Source organism: Anarhichas minor, unplaced genomic scaffold (assembly GCF_050575085.1).
Source record: "Anarhichas minor isolate MPS153535 unplaced genomic scaffold, ASM5057508v1 ptg000021l, whole genome shotgun sequence".
NCBI lineage: Eukaryota > Metazoa > Chordata > Actinopteri > Perciformes > Anarhichadidae > Anarhichas > Anarhichas minor.
Window position 1 is genome coordinate 5,873,445 of NW_027466467.1, and position 23,819 is coordinate 5,897,263.

General features: G+C 42.1%; 3 protein-coding genes across 3 annotated transcripts; all 3 read left to right on the forward strand.

Moving 5' to 3' along the window:
* The first annotated feature begins 2,396 nt into the window (after positions 1 to 2,396).
* bhlhe40 (basic helix-loop-helix family, member e40) lies at positions 2,397 to 6,066 on the forward strand. The gene is made up of 5 exons (XM_076096345.1): positions 2,397 to 2,872; positions 2,980 to 3,043; positions 3,125 to 3,232; positions 3,609 to 3,732; positions 3,877 to 6,066. The coding sequence occupies exons 1-5, from the start codon at positions 2,814 to 2,816 to the stop codon at positions 4,707 to 4,709; spliced, it is 1,188 nt and encodes a 395-aa protein (XP_075952460.1). The 5' UTR covers positions 2,397 to 2,813; the 3' UTR covers positions 4,710 to 6,066.
* A 3,718-nt stretch (positions 6,067 to 9,784) lies between these two features.
* Positions 9,785 to 15,727, forward strand: LOC142954556 (N-acylethanolamine-hydrolyzing acid amidase-like). The gene is made up of 12 exons (XM_076095647.1): positions 9,785 to 9,936; positions 10,431 to 10,680; positions 11,976 to 12,137; positions 12,277 to 12,400; positions 12,525 to 12,615; positions 12,705 to 12,790; positions 13,748 to 13,920; positions 14,010 to 14,072; positions 14,156 to 14,222; positions 14,896 to 14,924; positions 15,272 to 15,341; positions 15,469 to 15,727. Exons 1-12 carry the CDS (start codon positions 9,804 to 9,806, stop codon positions 15,484 to 15,486), a joined length of 1,266 nt encoding a protein of 421 aa, XP_075951762.1. The 5' UTR covers positions 9,785 to 9,803; the 3' UTR covers positions 15,487 to 15,727.
* Positions 15,728 to 17,023: 1,296 nt separating this feature from the next.
* LOC142954557 (ADP-ribosylation factor-like protein 8B) lies at positions 17,024 to 22,347 on the forward strand. The gene is made up of 7 exons (XM_076095648.1): positions 17,024 to 17,256; positions 18,631 to 18,711; positions 18,838 to 18,911; positions 19,178 to 19,271; positions 19,621 to 19,688; positions 20,290 to 20,360; positions 20,463 to 22,347. Exons 1-7 carry the CDS (start codon positions 17,029 to 17,031, stop codon positions 20,510 to 20,512), a joined length of 666 nt encoding a protein of 221 aa, XP_075951763.1. The 5' UTR covers positions 17,024 to 17,028; the 3' UTR covers positions 20,513 to 22,347.
* Positions 22,348 to 23,819: the final 1,472 nt, after the last annotated feature.

Here is a 23,819-nt window from a genome sequence, read left to right on the forward strand (position 1 = left end):
ACTTTGAATGCAGGACTTTTATTTTTATTGAAATTTATTTCATTAAAAAAAGATATATATTTGTAATTTGTGTGTGTGGTATTATTACTTTTACTAATGACTTGAATACTTTGTCCACCACTGAATATTGGGGACAAAATCTTTTTAGACGCAGTGGCCTGATGATGAACGATGGCATGGAATAGCTCAGAAAACACCTGCAACAGTACCATAGTAATGTATGCAATATGTCAACATGTTACGTTTACGTGTATCATTTCATATTTAAATAAAACCTGTAATGGTACCTATAGGTCTATGATGGAGAAAAAAACCGCTGGAAGAGCAAGCCCCCCTGACGACATCAATATTTCTTTCTATTATATAGATGGATAAGATAGTTATGGTACAGGTAAATTAAATAACAGAGTAAAAATATTAGATATAAAAAATCACAATATATACAATGAAATAGAATATTAAATTAACTAACTAAACAGTAGTGCAAAGATTTAACCAAACAAAGAAACAGAGTAACGGTGTTATAGTTTTGTGATTGATTTGGCCAGATGTTATAGCTGTGTGATTGATTTGGCCAGATGTTATAGCTGTGTGATTGATTTGGCCAGATGTTATAGTTGTGTGATTGATTTGGCCAGATGTTATAGTTGTGTGATTGATTTGGCCAGATGTTATAGCTGTGTGATTGATTTGGCCAGATGTTATAGTTGTGTGATTGATTTGGCCAGATGTTATATTTGTGTGATTGATTTGGCCAGATGTTATAGTTGTGTGATTGATTTGGCCAGATGTTATAGTTGTGTGATTGATTTGGCCAGATGTTATAGCTGTGTGATTGATTTGGCCAGATGTTATAGTTGTGTGATTGATTTGGCCAGATGTTATAGCTGTGTGATTGATTTGGCCAGAACAACAAAAGCAGAAAGAAGAGTGAACTGTTTCATAATTTTCAAGATCTTATCAGGATTTCGATCAAATGTTGACTCCTTTTTCCGCTCCCTCGTTTCCTGCCTGGCGCTCAGTTGTTTTGCAGCCTGCTTCTATCTTTAGTCTCTCCGGCTGCTTCAGGACGTCGGAGGGAGGAGCCGAGCGACCAATCGGGAACCCTCGGCTTGTCTGCGCGCCTGACGTCACCGGCAGGGATCTGCTCCTCGGCTCTCTCACCGAACCATGAGGAGCTCAACGTGACAGCCCCGCTGGTGGGTAGAGGCAGGTTTTAATACTATCGGTATAAAAAGGAAAACAAAACGCTCCGCCACGGCGACAGTGTCCCGCTGCAGGTGCACGTGCCACACAGCGAGCGGGTACAGTGTGAAATTACACGGTGTCCTTCCTTGACGCGTGACGCATGCCAGGCAAAAAAAAATTATTATGAAAGTAGAAATGATTGCCTTGTTGGCCGCATTGAAACACTGACATTTATTATAGGACACCACGTATGTATGTATACTGTATATATATATATATATACACAGTATAGCTTTGACACATTTTAATTATTGTAATTATAATATACTACATATTATAATTAAAATAGTTCAAATGTGTCAACGCTTTTTTTTCAAAATGTGTAAACGCTATTTTAAGTATTTATAGCAGACCAAATCATTGAAAATATTCTAAGATTATAATAATAATAATTATTGTTGTTGTTGTTGTTGTTGTTGTTGTTGTTGTTGTAGTTGTAGGCTATGGGCTGGTTTTTATCTTAATAAAACAAACATGGTGGGGAAACAAAGTGTGACCTGATCACACTTTTTCGGATCTCGTATGGTAGGCTATTACTGTGTTGCTGTTAACATACAGGCCTTAAGCTAATGATATATGCTAAAAATATATATATATTACTTATATAAATATAAGTAATATGCACTTATATATGTATATATATAAAGTGTGCATATATATATATTACTTATATAAATACAAGTAATATAAATATATATGTGCACTTATATATATATATATATTACTTACATAAATACAAGTAATACAAATATATATGTGCACACTTATATCAATATCTATATAATGTGTGCATATATATATATTGAAAAAATATTGTCATAGGCTACGTCACTCTGGAAGCTACAGTGTTTTCAGTTATTAATATTAGAATGTAATAGAAAGGCTGCCATATTTGCAGTTTGCGGATTAATATTTCACCGCTTCTTATCTGTCCACGGGGGAGCTGCCGCTCTACTTTCTCTCTTTGTAAACACGGTCAGCTCCGCGAACACGGTTTTGCCCCGAGAGCCGGAGGAGCATGGTGGTACACGGGACTCGGCCCCAGTGGAGGAGTACTACAGAAATGGGTTGTACTCAAGCAGCAGCAGCAGGGCGCGGGGGAGGGGAGGGGGTGGTGTGTGTGTGCGTGCGTGCATGCGCGCGTGTGTTGCACGGGGAGGGTGAGGAGTTGAAAGCGCCGTCCAACACGTGAGGCTCATGTGACGGTGTCGAGTCTGTCTCCAGCCGAGAGACGTGCCTGCAGTCACAGGGTTTATTTAACACGTAGTCAAAAACCCACCCAGCTCTCTCACACACTCAGCCGGGCGCGGATCCTCCCCAGACCTACTACCGAGTCCGGACCTTCAGGGTGACAACACTGCGCACTGCCCAAACTCCAGCTCACAGCGGGAACGCACACGCACACACTGGATAACAGGAGATATTATTGTTCTTTATTATTCTTTTTTTTTGTGTGCGTGTGATTTTATTTCTTCGGGTTTGAAGTGCGACCGCAGAGATACATTTGGAACGTTTTGAAGGTTTTTTTCTCCAACTCGTTTCTTCGGGATTCACAGTTGAGTAACATGGAGAGGATTACCAGCGCGCAACCACCATCATCACTGGATATAGCTGACATTCAAGGGTAAAAGGAACATTTTCTATTGTATTCTGTTTCTATTATATCCTGACGCGTTTTATACTGAAGCCTTACCAAACTGAAGTCTAACTAATTCCATCTTGTCTCCAAAGAATCGATTTCTCCATGTATGTGTACAAACCCAGGAGGGGCATGAAGCGCGGGGATGACAGCAAGGTAAATTCAAGTCCAAATTCTAATTCCTGGTTTCAACCGAGCAGCCTGGATTTCACTGACCATATGTTCTACCGCCTCCAGGAGACGTACAAGTTGCCACACCGACTGATCGAAAAGAAAAGGCGCGACAGAATCAACGAATGCATTGCCCAGCTGAAGGATTTGTTGCCCGAGCACCTCAAGCTTACGGTGAGTCTTATCTTCTACGTATTTCATGTCTGCTTACAGACAGGGAATCGGACACCACATGGTTCTGCTGAGCAGTTTTGTTTTCTCCAGCCTTTTTTCTGGATTGAGTTTTAAGAGTCTCAAAGAATAAAAAAAGTTTTGCATTTTAAGAGTTATTTTTTTCCCCTTGTAATCTTGTAATTTTTTTTAAAATTAAAAGGTAAATCTTTTTAAATTCTAACAAGGTTTTAGATTTTTTTTATTTGTCGAGAGTTCTTGTCTTTTTGTGTGCGGATTGCTTGACTCCCCGGGTGTTCGGTGATTTGTCCTCTGTTCAGCTGCAGAATGTGTTACATAAGAAAGATCAACATGCTTATCGAAGGTCTTCCTGTTTTAGACGCTGGGTCATTTGGAGAAAGCTGTGGTGCTGGAACTCACTCTCAAGCATGTGAAAGCCCTAAGTGGCATCCTGGAGCAGCAACAGCAGAAGATCATGGCGCTACAGAACGACCTGCAGATTGGTGAGTTTGATGTTGTGTGTGTGTGTGTGTGTAAAATTACAAACAGCTGTCGTCCACTGAGCGATCTGTTGCCTCTATCAGAGCTACTTCAAAGAAAATTGTGCTGTGAAGATTCGTTTTAACCGTGTGGTTCTGATCGACCAGGTGACCATGGCGGTGAGAGCAGTGAGGAGATGTTCCGCTCCGGCTTTCACTTGTGTGCGAAGGAGGTCCTCCACTATCTGACCAGCCAAGAAAGCAGCAGGGACCTGACTCCCTCCCACATCATCAGCCACATCCAAAAGGTCGCGGCTGAAGTCCTGCATCATCAGAGCAGCGCGGACGAGTCCGTCCCTCAAGCTTCGGAGAACCCGAAGAAGCAGCCCGCCGGAGAGCTCAAGAGGACGTCCGAGGGCTCGGCCAAGAACTGTGTCCCCGTCATTCAAAGGACTTACCCCCACGTGGCGGGGGAGCAGAGCGGCAGTGACACGGACACTGACAGCGGCTATGGGGGAGAGCATGAGAAAGCCCAGTGGTCAGAGAGCCACGCGAAGGAGGGGGAGCGCAGGCGCGCCGCGTCCGAGGCGACGGCCGGTGCCATCAAGCAGGAGGGCGATGAGCCTCGGGCCAAGAAGTCGAAGTCTGACTCCTCAGAGGACGAGATTCTCTCCGGTCACGTGGCAGGAGGCCCCGGCGGCTACATGAGCTTCTCCCCCAACCAGGCCCCGTTTTGCCTCCCCTTCTACCTCCTCCCTCCCGCCGCTGCTGCGGCCTATCTGCCCATGCTGGACAAACACTGGTACCACGGGGGCATGCCTGTTATGTACCCGGGCATGAGCGGCTCTGCAGCGAACGGGCCCCAGGAGACGTCTCCCTCATCTCTTGTGATGTCCCCGAGGGCAGGGTCTCCAGCATCCTACCAGAACCCCATGGACTCCCCTGCTCTGCACAAAGCTTTAAAGCAGGTTCCCCCGTTGAACCTGGAAACCAAAGACTGAGCAGATGTGTTTCTGTTGGAATCTTGCCCTCTGAATGTTGATGCGGTTAAAAAGAGGGTAAAAAGAAAACAACAACCCCACAAACGCACTGGTATCCCTTCAAACCACAGCCGTTGTTTGGCCCATCAGAACATTGACCCTTGCAACGACCCCAAAAGGGGTCACCGTCGTCTATCATCGGCTCCTCACACACTGAAACCGGACTTTTAGGGGCGACCCGGAGTGCCCACGCGAAGGCGCAGAGATCACCTGTCTCACGGCTCTGAAACACTGTGAAGAAGATCAGTTCAAAGACGATGACCACGTAAAGAGATCTAGAGAGGTGTTTTATTTTTGTTTGTTTGTCAGTGAGCTTCTCTGCACTCTGTGTTGAATGTCAGAGGTAAACACAGAATGTAAGGCACAGATAAGCCCCCCCCACCCTTCCCCCCCCAAAAAATGATTTGGACCTACTGTTTTGCACACACACACCACTCTGTATTGAATGTAAAGATTGAACAAAAGCCCCTTGTAGATGCTGCTTGAATTATTCTTGACCTGCTGTGGATCTGTGAATGGAGGATCTACTTTAAGTGTTTCCTGTAGCTGAAACAAAACCATTGTTTAGACAAGAATGTTACCAAAAAAGAAAATGTTCACGAGAGAGAGTCACAAGAGGCACTTGCTCCCATGATCCCTCAATTACCTTGAGGCCAAATGGACAGCGCTCCCGGTGTTCTAATAATTCAGGGTGTTGTCACTGTACGAGGTGTGCCACTCACATCTATTTTTAAAAAAGTGTTGTGGCCGTGCGCGCTTTTTTTTTTTTTAACGATTTCATTTGTGACTCATGACTATTTGTGCATCTAGATGGAGTCCCCCGTGAAGTAATGTCTTGTAATAATTTTTTTTGCTTATACTACTCGTACATCTCTATTTTTGATACGTGACCCGCTGAGTGTATTCGCATCGCGACCAGATAGATGAAGGTTGAGGCAGTCCATTTGCTGTGTGCCAACATAAAGGTGTGCAGCATACAGTGTCGTGCTCAACCAGATTTGCATCTCGTCCGCAAATTCCCAGTCAAGTTAAGGCCTGATCTTAGCTCATGCTGTTGCCTTTACTTGCGTAACGCAGACACACACACACACACAAACCATGGCAGGTGTTTCAATGTATTTTTGCTTTAAATGTCGTGTCCGTGGCAAAGAGAGTGAATGTAAAGTTCAAAGAAAAACAATAGTTTTGTATAGAGAGAGGTACTTGGGATTTTTATTTTGAAATGTAACAAAAGGTTGTTTGTTGTACATATTTTGTATATAAAGTATTATTGATATATATTAAAATATTAATAAAGCTTTTTTTTTTTCTCCTCCCACCCCGTGGAATTTTGGTTTCAGTGCCTGACGGCTTGCACGTGTTGCAGCCAGACAACCTGACAGCTCCTCAGAACAACACACACTTACATAACACTTACATAACCCATAAAGCAGCGCTGCCTCTGTAAACCACGTCTTACATTACGGGCTGTAAACATTTCAAATTCTAAACCCTTTCTAAGAAATTCAATTTGGAAAGTTGATTGTTTTTTTTTTGTTTACATTTTAAAATCTTAAGTCTTTAACAGTACAACGTTCAGCACATCACAATTTGGACTATGGGCTTTAGTTTGCTTTCTAAATACTGAATATTATACACGAATAAAAACTTATAATGTAATCTACATTATTGATTTCTAAACAGATAATAAGGTTTTGGTTTTCTGCAAAAATGTAGACACTAAACTACACATTCACTGAATTATCTGTATATTAATTTGTGGTTTAGTCAATTCTCTCCCATACAGTTAATAAGGATTATGTATCGTATGGCAGCCGCTGTAACAATACTGAAAGTGTGCTGAGTAGGAGCAGAAAATGTGTCTGGCAACTTGACACCACAGAGGATAGAAATGGTATTTGAGGTTGTGGGAGAAAGGACTTTGATTTACTTTCAGATTTAATAACATGGAATACCAGTCTCCCCCCCAACCTTCTGCTGTGTTTGGGTGTCTGTTTCCTGGGCGGTAACACTGCTGTAGTTGTAATAGTGACAATGAAAAGGCCGTTATCATATGCTCTCCACCCACCATGCCTCCCTGAGAAATGTGGAAATGGCTTTTTTTCCCCTTCTTTTCTTGGAATCACAACAGTATTTTGTAATTTGGTCAGCAGACCAGTGAAGTGATTCCAACACAGACCTGTTGACGGTGCCGGTGTGCTCAAAAATACAGTACCAGCGCCACCTCGTGGAATTAGTGCGTCACACCAAAGTATGAATCCTCCTTACATGCTGCCTTCAGGAGCCACAACTGAGACTACGTCAGTAACAATGTCATAGAAATATACAACTGTCGGTGTGAAACCCCTCATTACAATATCAAGCCTGTCATTTTATCCTGTGTGTTAACAAAGTGTAGAGCTTGAAGAGAAAATGAATCCGGAAAGTCGCTTTTAATGAAAATGTCTATATTCACAATGTGAATTATCTATTATCACCCAACTCTGTGGTTCCTCTCAGCTTCTTTCAGTTCATTGTTTTGATTTTAAGTACACTACCTGCTCGGCACCAAGCAGCAAAACGACAAATGTTGTCAGCCAGCTGGTGAACACAGTGGAGCATTTAGTATTTATTTTATATCATGAGCTGATTGAAACCTGACCAGAGTGGAAATGACCCAAATCAAAGCTAATGTTGCTTGTATAGTGAGCTAGATGTAAAAAAAAGTAGCAACTGTCTGCTAGCGAATCCACTCTATCAACTTTTACAGTGTAATATGACAAACAAAATGACATTGTTATGTTTACAACTTGTTCCTGCTGCCCCCAAGTGGCCAAATAAATTGCTATGGGTTTAGAACAACTGAACAGTATTTGAGTTCATGTGATTAAACTCTATTCTTACCGTTGACCAAAAATAAACTAAGTTAAAATCCCACAGGAGCAAAAAAGATTTTGAATGATTGAAGATGACATAACATAAAAAATGACATAACAAAACAATATGAATAAAGAGATTCTTTATTCATATTGTTTTGTTATGTCATCTTCAATCGGTTCACCATCCTATCGAAATGAATTTACTGGAAAGCAATTGATGATTGAGCCGAGGCAGAATGGGCCCTCGCCGCCTGAGGTGGCAACCGCTGACGGCTACGGCAGAAAACACTGACACCAGTGTGAAAAGAAAAAAAGGTTGAACACGAGATAAAGACCGGCTTCCAAGAAACACAGAAATGAATGACCTTGTTATTGAGATGCAAGCGGATAAATGTCTAACTTGAAAACGTGGTGTCACAAAGGACACGGTGGCCGTGGAGCTAAGTGAGTGCGATGATTCGGCCTCCGTGGCTGTTGTTGCAGGGAACAGAGTGGGCACTGTGAGGGAGGCATTGGTGGTGAGGGGGGGGGGGGGGGGGGGGGCTTATCAAAGATCAGGATGACCTTAAAGAAAAGGTTGAACAGCATCCTTTCATGCAGCCACATGGAGACTGAGGTTAAGAGGCTTTCAGAAGAACCTGATGCAGAAGCTCATCAGCTGTATCAAGTTGCACCTTGCAGAGACAATACGTTACTGGTGTTAGCTCATTTCAATTCTGATAACTCTGCTTGTAGCGCTGTTTTATTATTCATAAAAAATGTGTGACTGCTCAGTTTCTAGTTCACACAATTGCAGATAGGACTATTTTATGTTATCCTATATACGACACCAGAAGTTTAAACTCTAAACTTTAAACTGTCCATCCGTCCATTATCCTTTTTCCACTTGTTAACGGCTGGTTCTCATGGTTCCCTCTCCCCAGCAACGCTTTACAGCTCTTCCTGGAGGACCCCGAGGCGTTGTCTGGCCAAATGAGGCCTGAGATAACACATTCCCACGCATTTCAATTTTCCGGTCACCAAAGACAAAATTATCAGTTCACATGACACTGTCAGCTGTGTGTTTGTGTGTGTGTGTGTGTGTGTGTGTGTGTGTGTGTGTACTGTTGAGGAGGAGGAGCAGCTGGACACTAAGGAACTGGGTTAGATTTTCTGATTTGGGTAGCTTTTAAAAAAAAAACTCGTTTAGTCTAATTAGTTGTTTGGTGTATTTATTAATTAATTTCTTTGCATAATTAGCATATACTTTAGTTTTGTCTATGAATTGGGTAACACTATGGGCACCTGCAGTTATGTTTATGAGTGGGCAGGTATAGGACCAGCATGCACCGGGGTAGGCTTTTGTTTTTTTTAACATGAGCAGGAGAGGCAGCGATAGGCACAATTTGTTTGTTCTTTCGTTTGCTTGCTTGTTATTTGATAAATAAATCATAAGAAACACAGAAACGTTGCATGAACAATGCAACAATAATTTAGCAGGTTCAACTGCACTTTCATTCAAGTAGCTGGTGGTTTCCACAGTTCCCCGGTGGGTGCGGCAGGGCAGGTTCCCAGTAGGTGATCTACCAAGCAGGGAATAAAGGTCACTTGTCCATGTTTACACCAGCCTCATGCAGTCATAATATAAAATGTTTCCCTTTCTTACTACTACTAGAAGCTGGACACACACCACACCGCTCACACTCACCATTACAGGGCACGTAGACATGAAAAGTGCATCACTATGTCACTTGACAAAGACAACAATCCTGTTTGGCAGATTAGAGCCAACCAGCATTACTCCATTCCACTGGCAAGAACAATAAGGTTTCCAGTCGGATTTCTATTAGAATAAAAGTGTACTTTAGCCCAGTTACCTCTCACAGATGTTTCATTATTCATTATGCACAATGTGTATTATGCAATTATATTGCAATCTTCAGGTGTTATTGTTCCTTTTTGTTTTCATGTCTGTATGTGTGTGTTTGTGATCATCAGGCAGTGAACACTGGGGGCCCCGAGTCCAAAGTATTCTACAATCAAATCATTATTCCAAAGAGCACAGTTTAAAATTCCCCTGTCCTTCATCCAGATATATATCCAATATTTGCTGTTTCATCACTGCTTAAAATATATAGGCCACGGCAAAACATAACCCACCAGAATGACACCACCTGACTCATCAAATGTGACATGCAGAATACCAAAAAGTATCAATATGTTGACACCAAACCAAAGAGTTCGTCTGTCAACAGTTACCCTGATTTATTGTATGGACTTCCTGTTTGGAACGACTTATCAAGTTCCACAAGTGGAGCAAGAAAAGTACATCATCAGCTATTTAGTGAGGGGTAAGTGACTACATTTACTCGATGTCATGTACAGGTTTGAGATACTTGTACTCAACTGTTTTACCCGCCTTTTTACTCAACCAGTACATTTATTTAACAGCTACATTTATGTGTGACTTTTCACAGGAATATTTTACTATCAGTTCATGAAACATGTTGCATTTGTATAGATTTAACTACCCAACATTAAATGAAGCAGTAAAAGTAGCTTTACCTCGACCAGCATTACAGTACTGCTCACATAATGCATTAATAACAAAGATGCAATAACACAACACTGACAGGGACCATTCTACATTAAGAGCAATCTACTTTTGATACTTTGGGTACAACGTGTTGCTTTTTCGCTGTTCTTCTCAAGTATTTTTCTTCATTTATCTCATAATTCATTCTCATACTGATTACTGTCATTATAAAGCCAAAAGCCATTAGTTTGCGGAAGCTCGGTTTTTTATAACCTGTCTATTAACCAGCTCTTACTCTGAAAATCTCAGATCTCACAGGCACGTCTCCGGCGGCAGTGTCTCCGCCTGGCTCAGCCTGGCTCGGACTGGAACCAGACGCGATGATTACGATGCGGGCTGCGGTGCTGCTGCTCGGACTCGCGGTGGCCTCGTGCCGGGCACAGGTCGCCCCCCCCACAGTGAACATCAGCCTGGATGAAGATCCAGAGGTGCGATGGAACCCTCTGATCAAAGTCTTTGACGTAGACTACCTGAGGAAAGCCGCCGCGGAGGTTATCGAGTAAGATAACTACTTTCTGTTTAATCTCTCGCAAGTAGGTTGTTTATTACGATGTAATGCTCAACGTGTATCACGTGTTGCAGAACCTTAGGGTTAGTTGTGCACCGAGTCACTCGCTACTAATTAGTAGCGAGTGACTCGGTGCATAATTAACGTATTGATGATTCACGAGGAGGCTGTTGAAAATAAGTTTGTCAGGATCAAATTATAAACATTCTTAGTTAACAGAGGGCTTCTACGGAGCATTAGAGCCATTATAGGTCAATTTAAATAAATCTCTGAGATTAAAGTTGCAAAATTGCAAGCAAAAAATAACACATTTACAAAGTTATACATTTATGAGAAAAACAAACTGGTGTTGTTGCGACACCAACTATCTGAATTGCGTTGAAGTAGTGTTATTATAAGGACGGCCTCTGAGCAGGGCTGAAGGTCCTGAAAGATAGATACTTTCTTTAATGTTCTTCATGTGTCCTTTTAAGGAACATAAATAAAGACTAATATTGTAAAAGTTACAGGAAAGTAAAGTAGAGATGAACAACTTGTAGCTGTGACTTTACCAGAGACACCATAGGAAGGAGACAGAGTCCGCCACTGCCACGCCCCTTTTAGGAGACTAACTGCGGGTCCTGGGTCTATTTACTCTTTGGGAGAAGTTAACGGGAACATAAATTATGACCGATTCCTTCGCTCCATAGTCACCAAAGTACATATTGGACCCATTTTCACAAGCCACACAACGTCCGGACATTGTGACACTAAAAGAGTATTTTCTCAGTCTCAGCGACACTCTCTCGCCAGATCCGGCAACTAAAGTTTGCGAACGCCCTAGCTAACTGATTTTCGTAAAAACTACTGGGTTAACCACGCCCAGTTAGGAGACAGGAAGTGTACACCATTTCAAACCATTGGTGAAGCTTGTAATGCGTAATGTTATGTTTTGTAATAGAGTATCTTTGGCATCACTCCAAACTCATTATTTGGCCCATAGAGCAGCCTCGATCTCGGGTTCATTCTCATGAACTGAGGGAGACAAATAACTCTGGATTCGGCTATTATTGCATTTTACAACTTTTAGGACCTAGTAATTTATATAAGGACCCACAAATATTAGAAAATAATTCTGGTAGAAACACGCTAACATTATATTTTCTTTATATTCACTTAATATTGATTAAATTATGGCAGCCTTGACTCAGCAGTGGCCTAACTTCTGCATTGTGTTATTGTGTGTTATTGTGTTTATCTTCCAGTGCTGACATAAACATGTTTTCTTATTTTTTTGTTGTTGTCAGCACTACAGTTCCGAAATGGCTTCATCATGCAGTTGCACCTTTGGTGAAGGACCTGGAAAAGTTCATTCCTCAGCCGTATGCGGGGGAGATCCGTGGCTTGGCCTCACACCTGGGAAGCATTTCAGATGTCATAATTCTCAACTTTGCCTATGAAATATCTGCGTATGTGTGATTTTAAACCCAATTACACCTTTATAATAGAAACGTGTGTACAATGCAGGGGCTTACAATGCCTTACAGGTACGCTGGATTAAACGCGAACGCCTTCTCATGCATGCGAACAACCTTTGTGCATTCCTAGATTTTGCACTAGCATCGTAGCTCAGGACAAAAATGGGCACGTGTACCACGGCAGGAACCTTGATTATCCACATCCTGTTCTGAGGAATCTGACTATGGACGTAATATTCCTCAAGAATGGAGAGGTACAGTATGCACACACAGCACTTATATAACTGTTGTACCTCCTGAAGTTATATTACAATTGTATTTTGTCATGATCAGGTGATACAATTCTGTATGTTTGTTTTTTTTGACACACCCAATTAGGTGGCGTACCGTGGGACTTCATTTGCTGGATACATTGGCCTGTGGACGGGACAGAGTCCAAACAAGTTTACCATCTCTGGCGACCAGAGAGGTAAGACCTCACTTCTTTGTCCAGAAATGTTGCAAAATTCAGATTTTATTGTTCCTTTTTGTTTTCATGTGTGCGTTTGTGATCATCAGGCAGTGATCACTGGTATAACTGGTGGAAGAATGTGGCGTCGGCTTTCATTTTACGGAGATCCCCAGTCAGCTGGCTGGTGAGGGAGGTGAGTACAGTATGTTACCGAAGTAAGTGTGAGAAAGTTTACTGTATGAGGAACTGAAACTTTTACTATGGCTGCGTCTTCACTACTACGACTACTCACTATAGTAAGTTCGCCATTTTGTTGTTGAGGACGGACGAGATGAGAAAGAAAAGCGCGATTGAGACAAATTCATGACTTGTCGTGTGAAAATAATTCCATGGCACAAACAGCCACAAGGTACTCTGTATTTATTTATTTGTGAAAATACACCTATTGCCCCCACATTCACAATGGCAGTGCATACCACTTTGCTCCTTCCGTTTTTTACCTTTCACAATAAAAGCCCGAGACATACAGTAAACGTTGCATCACTGCTATCCAACGGGAATTTAAATTCACTCAGAGCATTTTGATAAGTGGCAACTCAACAAAATAGCTTACAGTATGTATTTATTGCAAAAATGCATGTCAGTATTTATTATGGTTAAGCTACAATCCGACGTTGATCTGGCACGTTTTAATTGCAGACAGCAATGACGTTATTAACGGCGCAATAATAAGCATAATAATAATAATGACAAACCTTATTTATGAAGCACATTTCAAAACAAAGGTTACAAATGGCAGACAAACAAGGATAAAAACAATTTCAAATGGTTTAAAAGTTATACAACATTGAGCAAAGAAGCAACAAATGAGAAAAAACTACAATAAGTATTATAAGATAATTAGAATAATCGTTCAAATAAAAGTTAAGTGAGTTTGTTTACAGATACAAGTGAAGAATTCAGGCCACAAAGCCTGTGAAAGCAAACTTATAAAAATAAGTTTTTAAGTGACGCGAGTAGTGTTCTTTATTTTACCGATGTATATTGCACACTATATAGTCCTCTACATAGAGCTCTCTGGATAGTGTGCAGGGAGTAGTGAATGAGTGAATGATTTTGGACACAGTCTGGTTGTGTGTAACCTTTACAGACACTGGAGAATGCAGAGGACTTTCTTGATGCCGTGATGCATCTCTCCAAGATTCCCCTCATCACCGGGGTGTATTTCATCGTGGGTGGGGTGCGAGCAAGAGAAGGGGTCGTCATCACCAGAGACCGAATGGGCCCCGCTGATATCTGGCCGCTGGAACCCCTGACTGGAAGGTAGGCAAGAATCTGTTGAATCAAAGTGTGTGTTCAGTGTGACTGCACAACCGAACCCGAAACATAAAAATGGTGCGTTCCCGTTTTAGATGGTACAGAGTGGAGACAAACTTTGACCACTGGCTCCCGCCACCAGCGAGGGATCACCGAAGGTGAGTCATTACGCACGATGAATACTTGCCCGATATCGTTGCTGTCGCTGCTATTATGCTCTTGTTATGTATTCACTTTGTAGAGACGCAGCCAACAAAGCACTAAATGCTACCGGCCAAGATCACATCAACATGGAGACCCTTTATCAGGCAAGTATGCACTAATACAGCGGTTCCCAAACTTTTTAGGCCACGCACCACCTTCTACATCCCAACCGGGTTCACGCACCCCCAATCCCCCACACCTTAAAAAAAAAAAAATCAACAGAGCCTATTTATAGCCGCATAACAATCGGACCAATGAGAGAACAGTTTGCTCGCGCGTGGCGTTTGTTTACAAGATTTAGTCCGCTGTTAAATGTTGCAGTGTGAACACAAACCGAACAAAGGGGCAACTGCAACATTGTATCATATTAATCCCTGAATCGGAACAAAGCAAACGAACTACGGGTGTGAAAACGCCCTGAAACACTGCAACAAAGTTTCAATACATTTCAGTTACACAAGGCGTCACTTTTAAAGAGCAATAAGGATGGCGAGGACACACGCACAGGCTCAGAGGCAGATTGCATCACATTTAATTTACAATGCAGTTGTTTTTGGCTGTTTTGTAACTCCTCCAATTTCGATATAAAAAATGTAAGGGGCTTTTGACTTGCACTGGCATGCTTGGTGTACAGGTGGCGACGTAAATAAGAGGGCTTCAGACATCACACTTTGGGAATCCCTGCACTAATACATCAATACTTCAGGGGACCAAAGTACACATGATACTGGGAAATATCGCGTGCAGCACATTTTACAATCTTGTCTTTCCTTATAGGTTCTGTCGCTGTATCCGGTGTGTAATGGGTGAGGAGAACTTTTCCCGTCCATTAAATGCTCAAATGTTTTGTTTCAAGGAGTCACATGACTGTTCATGTTGCTGAGATGGGTTAGCTGTGTGCATACCACCAATAATGTCAATCGGCCTTTGTTTGACACCAGGCTTCAGCACATAGCAAGTACGATATAGAACAGCAACAGCCGAGTTCCTGTGAATACATTGAGGGTTTTATATTTTGGACGCATTAATAATTATGACATGCCTATTTTTTACGGTTAGATTTTCAAGGAAGCTTTACATAGCTTGTTGTTATAGTTTATACATTGCATGATATTTGATGGTATCTAATGTCTTCTATGTTGATAATCCCCAGAGGTACGGTTTACACAACAATAATGAGTGCAGCAGCCCCCGAGAAGTACAACACACTTATAAGGCCGCAGGTAATTTCATCTTTCACAACTACATCTTAAATGCATCTGTTTGTTTGTCTCACATATATTAATATTAAGCAATGAAGTGGCGATGTCTCACTGAAAATGAGGCGCTCTCTCACTCATCTCTTTCAAGGGCTGCCCACCGAACTGACAAGCCTTGAGCGCTCGACACCGCACAGATTTTTACTGCAGTGTCCATCCAACATGGTCACCTGTAGATTCACGATCACGTGGAGATTGAATAATCAACGATTAGAAGGTCATTGGACTCAAGCATTGTGAGGGTGACAGTGCTTTTCTGTCGCTAATAAAAATTGCTCCGATCATTTTTGTCACCTTTTGTAACTGGAATTTATATGTCAAGCTTAATAAAAATGTTTACTTGATTGCTACCATCTGGAGTCAGCTGAAGAAGTGTTGAGTGACACAGACTTTCTTAATGACACTGAAAAACGGCACGAGTTGGAATAAACAAGGATGGAAAGGCCTGTCTGGTACGCCAGGACAGGCCTACAAGTACTATGGTAATTGGGCCTATTCGGGTCTCAGGTAAACCACTTCTCTGGTAAGCTCATTGGAGTTACTGACTGTTCTTTGTGGTTCACATTTTCCTCTTTGTGAAGGCCATTTGTTTTACTAATTCACTTGAGCGGGCTCATGGTCAAATTAGCCATGCAGGTTATACAAGATTTGTTTTCACAAATAAGGAGCTCACGAGTAAGCTTAGCTAGCTTAAATAACCAAAACGATACTGCTGTTTATGCACAGATGCGTTTCCTAATAATGAAGTTACACCAGTGGATAATACTTTCCAAATTGAAGCTGACATGGTGCACAATGAAAGCAGAATTTTCATATTGGTTTTGGATGTAAAAGTATAGCTTTTGAATGTTAGCACACTAGATTGGGAAGTTGAAAGGAAAAGTTACATTGCGCTGACTTCCCAAAGTAAAATGCGGAGTTCCAAAACCAAAAGCGCACTGCCACTTATACACACAATGTTTCCAATATATGACACTTACGGAGAATAGTTACGAAACTAAATTTGGATATTGGTTGTGAAAGTTAGCATTGTAATTTGCTCAAAACAGCTCAAAATGTTCTTCACCTCAACCAACTAACAGTAAAACCCTGGTTTTACATTAAAACACGAGTAATAATAATTGTAATTGTATAACATTTTTATCTGTATTGAGCACTTTTTACTTTAAGTTTTCATTGCAGGACTTTTACTTGTAACAGAGTATGTTTACAGTGTGGAATTAGTAAATAAACAATTACTAATCAGCAGTGGGTGTGGCACTTGGACATTGACTCTGGCAAAGCCCACCTTTGGATCCATTGTCCAATAGATTTGAAATCCTGCTCAATCAATTATCCAATAAGAACACCTGTTCTACATTGACTATATAGGCCTTTTGTTTAGTCTTTGAGCCGTTTGTGTGCTGTCCTGTGTTGAAGCCTTTGCTGTCCAGACACCTGATTGAGTCGCGAGCTGCTCGGAGAACCCTGAAGGTTAGTAACCGTCTAAAAACATAAAGGCGTCCTCTCAAAAGTAAAGTGACTGAATATCAGTCAACTTCCGCCTTCACTGCGCGCGCTCCCGTGAGGCGCATGAACTTCTCAGCAGGCACGCGTGCACCTTCCGTCCATGCGCGGGACCAGCAACTCTAGTTCAGTGTGATCACATGATATGACAAAGCAGCAAAGCTACTTCCTGTGTAGACTGCTGCTAGCCAGCCAGCCAAGCTCACGTCCAGACGACTACAGAAGCACTGCGACCACCTTGTCATCCAAGATGCTGGCCCTCATGAACAGGCTTCTGGACTGGATCCGGTCCATCTTCTGGAAAGAGGAGATGGAGCTCACACTGGTGGGACTTCAGTACTCCGGAAAAACCACATTCGTCAATGTGATCGCAGTAAGTAAAGCTAAACAAGCAGTGTCAGTGTTGGGGCCCAGGCTCACGTTAGAGGTTTATCTTTTCATATGTTCCGAGTAAAATATATTCTCTGCAACATTCACGTTATTGTTCCAAATATTGGGCACAGCTGGAGCGCTGGTGACAGTGACTAGCTGTTTGGCTGTAGCTAGAGTGACGAAGTTGTTGGTATGACTGTGCGCATACATATGAAACCGGTCATGTGAACGGAGTTGGAGCTTTGTAAAAAAAAAAAAAAAGCTGCCGGTGTGTCACAACATCGACATTTTGTTGCCACGAGCTAACTTTGTAAACACAATTGTCATCTCGCGACCGAGGCCTGGAGCCATAATAGCTGTCAGCTAGTTATCTATGTTATTATGAATAGATTATAAATATGGCTTGATTAGATATATAGTACATACGTGTAATATACTATTTTATGCCAAAGTTGCATAATTAAATGCATTAATGCCATCGGGTCCTGTTTATTCTTCATCCCTTCCTCTGTTGTTAAGTGTACATTTATGGCACGTTGTCCTATAGCTAGCACTGTATTTTTTTTTTTTTTTTAAATGATCATTTCCCTCTTTGTTTGACCACTTTGTTTTCATGTCTAGCTTGCCACAACCTTTGGTGTGTATGTGGTGAAGGGTTAGATTCTGTAGTCCACTGTTGTTTACGTCTGTGTATCTAGGTGACAGATCACTCTGTAGTCTTAAGGAGGCCTAGTTGTAGTTCACAGTACTGTCGGCTCCTCATCTCCTGGATTCATCTCAAGACTACAATTTGTATTCTTCTGAATCTGTTGTGGTCATGTCTGGTGATTAGAAAAACAAACAAAACTGCCCTCTCCTTCACTCTGTGGGACCTTTGGACTGGTGTATGAGCCATAGAGCCAAAGTTATTATTGAATTTCTGCATTTTTCTTATCAAAGCCGACCCCGTCGGCTTTACAGTAGAGCGACCCCACTTTTAGGATAAAATGCCTTGTACGGCACGTTAAGCCTGTGGAATGTTAAGTTGCAAAGCGCTGGCTGGTTGCAGAAAGCTCCGTTGAAGGCGAATGTATGCTGATGTGTAGACGCCATCATCTTAACAGTGATTCGTGGAGTAAAAGGACGACAAGCAGATGATTAGGTATTGTTTTAATTAAAATCATTCACTTCAGCTAAGCTTTTACATGCGACTTCTGAATACGAAGAAACTACACAGACGTAAATACACGTGGACACGTTTATATTTTGGTGATGTAGAGACACTGGCTTTGTACAGTGCGTAAGTAATGTGAATATTTGTAACCATTTCATCACCTCATATCACAGTTGCTAGTTGCAGTAATCACTAACGTGCGGCCCTTTTTGTCTCGTGCAGTCAGGCCAGTTCAGTGAGGACATGATTCCCACGGTCGGTTTCAACATGCGGAAGGTCACTAAAGGCAATGTGACAATAAAGGTAAGCTAATGAGCAGAAACATCCAGCTGGATGCGTTCACTGTTTCTATTTTAATTCTGTTTTAAACCGGCTTTTGTCTCCCGTAAGACTGTATTTTTGATTCTGTTCTGTGCTTCCTTGGCTCAGATATGGGACATAGGGGGACAGCCTCGCTTCAGAAGCATGTGGGAGCGCTACTGTAGAGGAGTCAATGCTATTGTGTAAGTTTGGGGACGCCACCACGTACGGCAGGTGGCCTTCGTGACCACACGTTTACTATTTGGCTTCCTGGGATCCTGAAAAACAGAACGACCATCACACACACACTGATGCAATACTCTGCTTATTCAATATGTGTAATATGTATTTCATATGTGTCATTACAAACTTTGTCGTAAGAGGTTAAATATTTGGTTTTTGATTCAGTGAAACGGGTATTTTAGTGTTGCCAAACTCTTAAGTCTTTTTATTTTTTTCCCCTTTGCAGTTACATGGTGGATGCAGCAGACCAAGAGAAGATAGAAGCTTCCAGAAATGAACTGCACAACCTGTTAGACAAACCACAGCTACAAGGAATTCCCGTAAGAGGAACACTTGTGGTCTTTAGCCCAAAAAAACCTCATGATTTCTGTGTAGCGACTCTGATCACAAGCGGGGATTAAACTCATAATAAGTAACTGATGGGTTGCAGTGACGCAGGCTTGATGAAACACAAAGTGGTAATTTGAGCCCAGGCCTGGATTCTCTTTAATGAGTTTTCAATATCTAAGCTGACGGGCTTTGATGTGCTAAATGGATAGGTGCTGTAACCTGACGCCACACACGTTATTGTATCCTAACTGTAAGGATTCTGTGTGATCACACTGTGGGATGATGCTGATACATTACTGTGCTGAGCCCTTTTTTTTTTTTTTCTCTCTAACATTTCAGGTTCTAGTACTGGGCAACAAACGAGACCTACCCAACGCACTCGATGAGAAGCAGCTCATTGAAAAAATGTGAGGCACTCAAAACCGCAGTATGTTTGTTGATAATCCTGCACAAACGTCAGGACTTTGCTCAGATGTAAAGTATCCCAGTGTCATGATGACTGCACGATGAATCAGTGTCGGGAGTATCCCGGTGGTGATCCAAAAGTTATGACATCGGGCATTTCCAATACATTGAATTATCCACAGCATGACCAAAACTAACTATGGGAAATCTAAAATACTTAAATCATTTATTTTATGAAAAGCCTTCCCAGAAGAATGTTGGAAGCAACATATTAATGCCCATAGATCTGGAAAGAGACCGCAGACTTCTGGCCGTAAAGTGAAGGTGAATCATTGTATCAATAGCTGTAATTTTACTCCAAATACAACTTAGGGTCAATTTTGGGCCGTTTAATGGATCAGTACAGGCTAAAATACACCCAATCAAATGCTAATCCTGTCTTTTGTGTGGTCTACTGTATTTCCCCAACTTCAGCTTGCTAGCATTGCAAAACTGCTCTGTTTTAACTGCATTTCACTGCATGTGCCAGTAAAGTTTATCCACTTAAACATAAGACTCTAACGTGTACTTGGAGGTTTCATGTTTCCTTCTTTCCTTTTCCAGGAATCTATCCGGCATTCAGGACCGAGAGATCTGCTGCTATTCCGTCTCCTGCAAAGAGAAGGACAATATAGGCAAGGAGCAGATCACAGTTTAAATGATTCTACATACAAATGTTTAGTGATATGTGGGCCTGCTGAGCTCACAGAAATGTCGTACTATCCCTCCCTCTGCAGATATCACGCTGCAGTGGCTCATCCAGCATTCAAAGTCACGGAGGAGCTGAAATTGAAGCCCTCCCTCGTCGCAGCTCTGGCCTCAGCCCCCTAACGGTCACGGGTCCTCGACAGCCATCCTTTCCACTGCCTCTGTGAAAGTATTCCAGCTATCTGCTCTCACTACCGTCACCAACCTGCACCACCCAGTACACTACCATAGATGTGTAGCCCCCTGTACAGCACTACCGCCACCCCCAGCTATCCGGAGTCTTGAAGAGTTGTTTCAGTACTTTGCTAAAAGGTGGAATTCATTCCAATCATGCCTTATCGCTGGTCACTATGAACATGATCTGTCTGAGTTTCTTTCTTTTCTTTAAATGGTTTCTGTTCCTTTCGACACAACAATCTAATGATGTTACGGTGTGCCGTCCCCCAGCGACACTAGGACGGACCTCCTCCTAATCCCACATGTAGACGTCCGTCCCGTTGGTGTTTACGAGGTTGCGATTGTAGTTTTTAAACAGTTATTTGCCAAATGACGATGGTAGCTTGTGCTAAAACCGTAAATTCCCGATGAGATCTTTGCAATGTCGCCTGCCTTTTTATTTACCTGGAAGTATCCATTTTATTATGTGGCTTAAGTCAAAGTTTACACATAACGTAAAGATGAATAGCAGGGAAGACTGAGTGTTTGTTTTTGTCTGAGGCAAAATCCTAACATGGGTCAGCAGAGTCTAAAGTGCCTTTGACTAAGGGAGCGTTCCAATCAGTTATTGCCCAATGCCACTTCTAACCCACTATTACACAACACTTGGTCCAGACGCAGCAGACATCCCCTGATTACTCTTAACGCTACCCCCCCCCCTCCAACGATCTCATTTTATGTTTTGTAATCTCTCAAACGCTTTACGATGTCTGAGAAAAGACAGCACTGTACTAACAATGGAATGAGGAATGAAGTGGTGAATGAGAAAATGTTACATTTGTGTTTTTTTCTTAGTTGATGGGTTATGTGAATGCTGTTTCACCTGTAGCCTGTGACACTTTAATGTAGCTCGAAACTCTTTCTTGCCGTTCTCAGGTTGTTGAGTGATTTTTAAGAATATTGTCTGAACACAGCGATGGGTGTTCCCAAAGTGTCTTGTTAGATAATCCCCTATTTTGTTCGGGTTGGATAACAGAAAGCCAGTGTTAGTCGTGATGACTGAGCAACACGGAGAACAGAAGACAATCCATTAGTTCAACGCGTCGCTTGATGTCATAAATGCGTTGCCACTTGCCCACGCACGCCCGTGTCTGAATCCTGATGTCTTTTTGTAGAAGGCATAGCAGCCGGAGGACGACGCAGTCTCCTCAAAATGCGATTGACGTGTAATTTCCTTTCAGCGACGGGACTTATTCCTCACGGTATCGCTGTATATTAATCCGCCCCTTGCTTGGCCAGTGCATCTTGATCAATTTAAGCATTTTTTTTTTTTTTTGGTTTTCTGTGCCTGAGTGTTGCTGATAACTGCTACAATGCTCTACGTAGACCTACATGGCTTTTGCATTTTACTATAATTTTTTCTACACACACACACACACACACACACACACAATGTTCTGCATCTGTCGGTGATCGTAGTAATCCTAAATGTCGATCGTTGGGACCACAGCAGCAGTGAGGGGCTTTAAACTGTGGGTTATTTTGGGGGAAAGCTTTTACCTGTGTAATAATAATAATATAGCCTATTTGCAATTTGTATGTGCATGTGCTGAACTTATTCACATTCAATTGCAGACTTTGTAAATAAGATTTTGCATTTTTATTCCAACAAATGCTTCTGTAGATGTCATGCATTAGCCCCCCCCCCCCCCCCCCCCCCCTCTGATTGCTAATAAATTTGTTTTTATTTTTAAGGTTTTCAAGTGTGGCATCCAGTGGTCAATGTATTGTAGATAGTCCCCACTAGGTGGAAGCAGAGGACTTTGGAAGGATAATAAATAGTAAAGGATGGGAGCTTGAAAGTCTGTAGACTGAAAACTTTGCAGTTTAACCTGAAGTTCTCTTTTGGTGCATCATAAACCTGCTTTTGCCCCCTTTTTCTTTTAATGCAGTGCTTATTGTTGGGCAATGTTTTGGTGCAGGCCTGGCAAATGTCAGTGGTAAGAGTTTTAGAGGTGCACTGAGTGTGTCTGAGTGATTACAGCTTAGTTTTAACCTACTGCCTCACCAATTCTTGCCTTGAAAGTTCACAGCACCTTCATCCACAAAGTATTGTGAAAGGAGGTGCTCATGTGGCAGCCTAAATGCACCCACAGTTCACTCGATTTTATTATTCAGGCTTAACTTGGTGCCACCTTCGTGGATAGATGTGGTTCTGTAATATCCATTAAGCAGCTATTGTTACTTACAGATCCCATGATGGATGATTAACACCACCTCAGTGTTTCTTGGCAGAAAATGATGCGTAGAAATCTAACACTGTGCTAAACAGAATGTTAAGACGGGCGCGGGGAGTGTGTCACAAACTAGGGGGCAATAAAGCGAGCCGTGTTCTCACAGCTGGAGCGCCGAGCCGCCGGAGAGAGGAGGCCGGTGCTGTTAAAGCAAGAACACCTTAATTAATCTTATTTCTTAAACGCAGTTTTTTAATGAACAGCTGCTGCCATTCAGTGTACGCCAGGGCAGTAGTTTGAACGTGTGGACAGATCTAGGTGTTATCCGATGAATTCCATCAGTTGACACTGTGTGTGTGTGTGTGTGTGTGTGTGTGTGTGTGTGTGTGTGTCCGCATGGGAAGTTCATATTCGTATGTGTGTGGTTTACATTTGCAACGACCGCCAGGGATTAAGTGGTGGTTACAAACCTGCCACAAGGATTTATGTGAGGAGGTCACGGAGAAGACCCAAAGGCGAGACATACTATTAATGTAGTTCCACTCCATTACGAACCAATGGGCTCATTAGGTAATCCAACATGTTTTGCATCTACCACCTGTCACAACTTCCTAAATGTCCAAACGCGTTGGTCAGTCCTGTGAATGACCATTCATCACCAAAATTACAAGGGCTGCTATAAATTTGAATTATAGAATATTTTGTCCAGACATGATTCACTCCCACATAACTTTCTTAGATAATAAGGATGTAACTCAATTTTTAACAGGGGTCCCAGTTTGAGCTTTACTCTGATTTAATATTCAATGTTTTTTTTTTTTTTTTTTGTTTGACACCACAAGCATCTATTCAGCTTCCTGTCTGTAGAACGCCTACCTGTCTCATGCACATAAACGGTTCGTGATTGAAGCTGCTGTCGCTTACTTAGGCTGATTCACTCCCGTCTTTCCAGCAAAACGGCCCTGGACAGTCTCACTCAACAGTCTGTTTACGAAG

What these genes read in the sequence shown, in the direction of transcription:
- bhlhe40 (XM_076096345.1), top strand. Translation starts at nt 2,814, where the DNA reads ATGGAGAGGATTACCAGCGCGCAACCACCATCATCACTGGATATAGCT. An exon ending in GATATAGCTGACATTCAAGG is followed by an intron (nt 2,873 to 2,979) that starts GTAAAAGGAACA and finishes TTGTCTCCAAAG; the next exon opens with AATCGATTTCTCCATGTATG. An exon ending in ACAGAACGACCTGCAGATTG is followed by an intron (nt 3,733 to 3,876) that starts GTGAGTTTGATG and finishes CTGATCGACCAG; the next exon opens with GTGACCATGGCGGTGAGAGC.
- LOC142954556 (XM_076095647.1), top strand. Translation starts at nt 9,804, where the DNA reads ATGTTGACACCAAACCAAAGAGTTCGTCTGTCAACAGTTACCCTGATT. An exon ending in CATCTCTGGCGACCAGAGAG is followed by an intron (nt 12,616 to 12,704) that starts GTAAGACCTCAC and finishes TGTGATCATCAG; the next exon opens with GCAGTGATCACTGGTATAAC. An exon ending in ACATGGAGACCCTTTATCAG is followed by an intron (nt 14,223 to 14,895) that starts GCAAGTATGCAC and finishes CTTTCCTTATAG; the next exon opens with GTTCTGTCGCTGTATCCGGT.
- LOC142954557 (XM_076095648.1), top strand. Translation starts at nt 17,029, where the DNA reads ATGACAAAGCAGCAAAGCTACTTCCTGTGTAGACTGCTGCTAGCCAGC. An exon ending in AAGGCAATGTGACAATAAAG is followed by an intron (nt 18,712 to 18,837) that starts GTAAGCTAATGA and finishes TCCTTGGCTCAG; the next exon opens with ATATGGGACATAGGGGGACA. An exon ending in CAAAGAGAAGGACAATATAG is followed by an intron (nt 20,361 to 20,462) that starts GCAAGGAGCAGA and finishes CTCCCTCTGCAG; the next exon opens with ATATCACGCTGCAGTGGCTC.